Source organism: Pundamilia nyererei, unplaced genomic scaffold, assembly GCF_000239375.1.
Source record: "Pundamilia nyererei isolate P.nyererei 1_Seehausen unplaced genomic scaffold, PunNye1.0 scaffold00002, whole genome shotgun sequence".
In the NCBI taxonomy this organism is placed as follows: Eukaryota; Metazoa; Chordata; class Actinopteri; order Cichliformes; family Cichlidae; genus Pundamilia; species Pundamilia nyererei.
The window spans coordinates 8,133,267-8,139,920 of record NW_005187403.1 but is presented as its reverse complement, the minus strand read 5'-3'; the positions used below and the strand labels follow the sequence as shown (position 1 = coordinate 8,139,920).

Genomic DNA, 6,654 nt, shown 5'->3' with positions numbered 1-6,654 from the left:
TCGTCATACTATAAAGATAGTATGCATGTGTATGTGCTGCCTATTTCCTCCTACATGAGAAGACATGTCTTGATGAAAGTTTGCAGAAATAACATGAAATATCTAAATCGCATATACAAATATGTTATACAAACCCACAATCATATAGATTTGTACATTTGACAGGTCAGTTAATTACAGTATAGAATGTCAGACTAGAATGGTGAGTCAGAATATAAGCATACACATGTTTGCATGTTTCCTATCCCTGTGAGGACCATGCACTCACTGAGGCAGTCAACCTGATGATAATGACAGTGAGGAAGAGTGGAACCCAGAAACAATTTTGATGTACAGTTAGGAGGTCAGGGGCCATTTCAGGATAAGCCTCAAGTGATGTGTGGGTAAGCATTCGTGTGTGTTTGGAAAGGACAAAATATGTGCACGTGTGTTCGTGTATGTCTGTTGGTAACATAGAAAGGACTACCAGGATTCAATGTGATGGCCTCCTGACATTTAACAGCAACTGTTTTCTGAAGTTCCACAGAAAAGTAATTAATCAATCTCACACACACACACACACACACACACACACACACACACACACACACACGGTAGCAGCTAGGCAAGTTCAACACTCGATAAGATCCCAAACTGCTCAAACAACACAGATATTAAAAGATATGTAAAAATATTAAAATGTCTGTGTGTACCTTGGTGAGAGCCTGGCTGATGAAAAGCAGCGCTGGAGTTGTAACTGGGTGCCTGAAGTCTGAGGTAGGAAACAGCAGGGCTGTCACCTTAAGGTAGATGAGCTTAAAAAATAAGGAAATATACAAATGATGGTGCAACATATACAATAATAAGTGTCTTTACATTAGAGAATTCATTTTATTAATCCTACTTTAAAAACATCTGGGACAAAGTCCAAAGCATTCACTTAAATCCTGAACATAACACATCAAACGTTAAACATCTATTAAATCTTTTAAGAAAACAGTTGCACTTCTACACAGTCCTAGTTACATTTTGACTAATATCAGTTTGAACAGTGTCTGATTGTTGAGTTGCCAGAATCAGATGAGCAAAGAGAGGATCTGTAAGCTCATCCAGCTCTTCTTCAGTTCTTACCCCAGGCTCAGGGCAGCAGAGTGAATGATTCGCAGCATGCCTTGCTGGCTTTTACTGTGAGGGATGACTGAGCGACGGAGGCACAAATAACAGGCCTTTAAACAGATTGGCAGTCAACTCTCATTTTATTCCCCTTTTAATCACAGCAGTGGGTTAGTGAGCAATATTTACAGTGCAGATTGATTTTTCATCAAAACTAAATCAAATTACTAAAGAAACCATTTAAACCAGGCTAAACTTTGTTTCAGTGCAACCACTGCGGCCTACTCATCATCATAGCCTGACACACAATGATCCCCACAACAGGAAATGGGCCACTGCTCAATCCATCATTCAGAGACAATGATAATAAGTTAACAGATTATATAGAGAGAATCTACCTGCTCTTTAGAAATATATACATTTTAGAACCAGTACTTTCAATCAGCCTCTCATGACTAACATGGCAGTATTACTCACTCACGCACGCAGTGCAGCTGAGTTAAAAGTTCTGTGTAGTGTGTTAAGAGGTCACGGTACAAGCACTGATCAAAATCAGCTGGGATGAAATCAAACTGTAAGAAGCTCTATTGCTTAAAGATGAATCACTAGTTTTCTTTATATAACACTGGAAGGTCTTAACATTGATTAAAGCATTGATTCTACCTGAAGCGAGAATGGCGCAGGCCTACGAATCAGTCAGTCCCTGAATGAGCTGACATTTAAAGACTCCAAAATCTATAAACACCACTGTGAACATCAAACATTTACCACAATCAAAGTAAGTAATTCATACCATGTCTAGTGTAGGGAAAGCTGCGTGACCTTTGACCTCAAGTGTCTCTTCCATGCTATGAGCGGCATCTCCGAGGATGCTCTGCATAGCCTTACAGGCTGCATCTGGAAACATCTGGCACAGAGCGTACACCTCGCTGCAGAGAGATTTGCAAAAGGTAAAGAAATGTCTTTATTTCAAGGACTAAATATTTTGAAGCCTCTTTCTGAACTCACGGTATGAGCTTATCAATGGTGCTAAGTTCAGGTGGACTCCTAGTGGCCAGCTCTCCGATGTACTCCAACAGAAAGCCAAAAAGTTTCTGGAACAGAGAGAGCTCTGTGAATTCACATAACGGTGAAAGCTGCCGACTCATCACACATGTGCATCCACATCCACATCCACATCCACATCCACTCTGTAACTGTACCTGCAGTTTGAGTTTATTGCCTACAGCCAAACTGGGGTGGTTGCTCTTTTGAGTTCTGGCCACAATGAGGCGCTGGTTGTCAGAGGTGTGACCACGTAGCATATCCTTCAGATCGTTGTAGCTCTCAGGGGCTGTGAGAGGAAGAAGAAGAACAATACAGTATTGGATATTTTGTAAGGGAAAGAACTAACTATAACTAAACATGACACTAATCTGCCTTTTTTTAAAAAAAATTATTTTAATGAGTAATAAATTCTGGTACCAGCAAATGTGTATGGGAGCTCTGCTTTGGCTGCCTCCTGCTGGACCTTCACTTCCTCTTTGCTGAGAGTCTTCTTCGGCTTGGGACTGGCCTCTTCCTCCTCCTCATTTTCGCTTTCTTCCTCAGACTCGAGGTCTGAGTGGCCATCATCTTCACCACTTCCCTCCTCTTCTTCCTCCTCCTCCTCTTCTTCTTCTTCTTCCTCAACTTCATCCTCCTCTGCATCCGATTCCTGTTCCTCACTGCTCTCGCCCTCTCCTTCTTCATCTTCAGCCTCATCTTCTTCTTCCTCCTCCCCCATGTTCCATTTTCCATCCTATGGACAGGAATAACACATTAAGATAAAAATCAACAGTCATACTAGGAGGAATAACCCAAAGTAACAAAACTGTTCTGCATTGTGTCGTCTCACACCTGATAAGCCAGAGTCTTCTTGTCATGCTTATCCAGAATGAAGCCGTCATTGAGGTCATCAGCAGAGAAGTGAATCTGACTTTGTGCACCTTCCACGACTTCCTCTCCCATCATCCTCCTGAGACGGTCAGCCTGTAGAAAGATCAGAAGATGGCAACTGGTCGTTATCAATTACTTCTCTAATTAAATTCACCATTAAAGTAAAATCTCAAGGCGATCTCAGGTGACCGTAACTCAAAACCCTGCAATCTGGAGAACAGCAAAGCTGCTTTTTTTTGGAAAACCTGTACAGTTATTGGTTTCTGTTAGTTACATTGTCCCATGATTCCCAAACTTAGGGGAAGACTTTTGAAAGGAGAAAAACTAATCACAGATTCTGATAGGATAGGGAAGGGGTTAAGGATTACAGGTACTTAGATCTCACAAGGTCAAACCGCATTTGAATGCTGCCTTTGACGTGACTGTCATAAGAGCAAGAAGCTACTTCTCCTGTCAAAATGTAAGAGCTGCATCGTATAATGCTACAATGTGGCTTTCCAGCATCTTTTCTACGTGGCTCCTGTTAGCTGAGAGCTCGATTTATTGGGACACTGATGTCTTTGCATTAAAATGATGTGTCTATCAAGAGGTATTTGCTCTTTTTAAAGACTGAGAATAAAATCTGATTTCAATTAAAAAGGAAAAAAAACAAAGAAAGATCAGGTGATTAACATCAAAGTGGTCAAAGGAGCTTGCAAAGAAAAGCATCTGGACTTCTTTAAGTTGCAACTTAAAAGAAGTCCAGACGCTTTTCTTTGCAAGCTCCTTTGACTACGATGACCTGGATGACTGAGAACCTTCACAGACAATAATATCAAAGTGCTTGACAGCTGCAGACAACAAGGCAAATTTCCACAGAGCAAATGTACCTCGAGTTTCTGCAGCTTCTCTCTCTCTTCCTTGGCTAGCTCCTCTGGAGTTTTCATCTTCTCTGAGGGCTGAGCCTTCATCTCAAAGCCGAGCTCTCTGACCATCATGTCATATTCCTCCAGCTAGAAAACACAAACATGAAGCAAAAGGTATTTATTACAAAAAAAAACAAAAAACACACACACACACACACACATCTGGGTGGAATGGTCTTTTTGCAGACTCATTTGTGTATTCCTACTTTGGGTTTCTCCTCCTGTTTGTCAGCTTTGGGCGTCTTTTTCACCATCAGAGACTGTATGTTCTTCCAGTCTTGATCCAGCTTCTCGGTCAGCTCCTGGGCCTCCTCTCTCTGCACCTGGCGTTCCCTCTGAAAACAAGCCCCAGACATCAGCCCTTAGCAGTTTAGCAAAGTCTGTAATGTGCAACAATATGACAGGCAAAGGCAGCATGGGCCAAAATCCATCAGCAGGACCGAAGCCTTACCTTCTCCTGCTTGGACTTCTGGATGAGCTCTTCAATGAGCTCCTGCCTGGATTTTGCCCTCTGGCCTCCCTCCTCCTCCTCCCCCAATGCCTTCTTCCTGAGGAGACCACCTCCTCCTCCGAAGTGGGACGCAGTGAGCTCAGCTAGGTGTGAAAGAAAAATAATGTCACTAATAAATGCCAGCTCTGTCATCTATAATAACACTCGTGTTCACTCCAAGCTGTGGGCTGGGAATGAAAAAAGATGGGCAACATGTTTGGGAATATGCAGGAAAATTAATTAACATTAATTCCCCCCATATCAAGGTGAGCTTATCTGGAGGATAACAAACAGTGACTATTAAAATATCAAAGTATTTAAATGAAAATGGATTCAAGGTACAACAGGAATATAAGAACCATGTAGATGTGGAAAAAATCCATTCATCTGGCACTCAGACTCACCAGACAATAGACCCTTTTCTTCTGATTCATCATCGCTATTCACAACATCATTGAATTTCTCCATTTCAGCCAAAGACTGGCCATAATGAGTCAGCTCTTCCTCCTCATTCAGGTTGTACACGTCCTTCTTCTCATGGACGCGCTAATAATAAAATACAAAGTAACAGAAGGTGTAGGTTTGGTACATCTGTGCACAAGCCAGTTTATTTTCACTTTTTTCATTATGCAGCTTGGACAAAAGAAGTGACAAATCTTTGCCTGTAAGTCTAGTATTAACATGACCGGTTAGGTCAACAAGTATTTAAACACAGTCGTTATTATGCTGTGATAGATTAGAAGTGAGCCAAGGCTGCAATGAAGAATAAACTGCATTTAGTTTATACAGGCTCTAAAGGAATTAGAAAAACTAAAAATTGATCTATCAGGCCTTTACTGAAGCCACCTTCAGATGCTGCGCAATTGTGGGTCTTCCTGTATCCAGTTTTCTCTTTAGTAAGTAAACAGCACACACAGATGGCATGAAATCAGTAGGCTATGTGACCATAATCCTCTATTTTACTCTTCTTCTGTGGTCTTCTGACCAGTCCAGAGCTGGCCTGTATACTTCCTCTTTTTAAGAATGCACCAGATTTTTTAGTCACTTAAGCCTCGACTCTACTTCTCTCATTTTTGAGTCCACTAGGGAGTTATGTAAATTTCATCATCACACAGTGAATGGGTCCTCAAACCTGAGCTTTACGTTACAATGCACCATCTATGCATGCGGCAAACTTCAAAATAAGTTTGATAGAAACAACTACTCAGCTGTCATGTCTCCAGTTGTTTGTGTCCTTGTCAGATTGTATATTCAAGGCGTTTCTTTCACTAAGAGGTCTAGAATCAACATTTCAGGCCATAAAAAGGAAGTGACGAGACTTTGGTTTTTTTTAATTGGGAAAAAGAAAAAAAAAAGTCTGAAATTCACAAAAAGTTAAATGCAGGTTTTTTGTTAAACTTCTCAAGTCTGGACTTGAATCACATCATGACTGGTTTATAGCAAATCTAATGAGTTATGGAGGATGTACACATTGATTAAGTAAACGACTGATGCTATATCCACAATGACGAAAGTAACACACACAAAAAAGAAAGAAATCATGTTAATCACTAAATGCTTGGCTTATTTTATCTATTCTTTATTTCACAACCTGATGATCAATGTGTCCTTTCAGGCAGCAATAAACACATCGCATCACTGACCTGTCTCTCCATCGTGAACCTCTGGAGAATTTTGTCTTCGGGTGCCATCTTGGTGTCATACTCTCCAAAACGTCTGTCAATAAATTTGCTGCATCTGTTCTTCTGTTTGTATTCCTTCAGCAGGGTCTCTTTTCTCTATAAATTAAAAAAAGAACTGCTTATTAATTACAAGCTGCCTAAACCCTATCAATTTAAAAAACAAAAAATAATAATAAATCACACAAATTAGAAACAACAAATGATGAAGATTTTACTTTTCTTAGCACTTCTGCTTGTATTTAGACCAGTTCACGGCTCTCTCTGTTCTTACAACCCTCTCAGTGACTCCTGCAGAAAGTCCCTCTCCCAGCATGACTGTGTGAGCACCAGGCTTCACAGCACAGATAGTGTTAAATGCACAGCGAGCTGTGAGCAAACGCTGCCAGAACAGAAAAGTTTGTGGCTCCAGCTCTCTGGATCTTTGGAGATTTTGGCTTAAGCAGCAGAGCTTATATACAAAACAGGTAAGAAAATGTCTATTCACATTAATGTACAGAATTCACCTGCTTGCTGCTACTACTGCACATTCACCCAATATATATACTATATATATATACTATATCTATAT

General features: G+C 40.6%; 1 protein-coding gene across 2 annotated transcripts in view; it reads right to left on the bottom strand.

Moving 5' to 3' along the window:
- Positions 1-6,654, bottom strand: part of nop14 (NOP14 nucleolar protein homolog (yeast)) — an 18,400-nt gene that overhangs the window by 8,006 nt on the left and 3,740 nt on the right. For both annotated transcript variants that reach the window (XM_005720404.1, XM_005720403.1), the window contains exons 3-13: positions 6,048-6,182; positions 4,809-4,950; positions 4,366-4,508; positions 4,121-4,249; positions 3,879-4,001; positions 2,971-3,102; positions 2,557-2,872; positions 2,295-2,425; positions 2,101-2,186; positions 1,886-2,021; positions 693-794 (exon numbers count right to left, since the gene is read on the bottom strand). In XM_005720404.1, the coding sequence (XP_005720461.1) occupies positions 693-794; positions 1,886-2,021; positions 2,101-2,186; positions 2,295-2,425; positions 2,557-2,872; positions 2,971-3,102; positions 3,879-4,001; positions 4,121-4,249; positions 4,366-4,508; positions 4,809-4,950; positions 6,048-6,182 (1,575 nt within the window). The remainder of the gene's footprint in view (positions 1-692; positions 795-1,885; positions 2,022-2,100; positions 2,187-2,294; positions 2,426-2,556; positions 2,873-2,970; positions 3,103-3,878; positions 4,002-4,120; positions 4,250-4,365; positions 4,509-4,808; positions 4,951-6,047; positions 6,183-6,654) is intronic.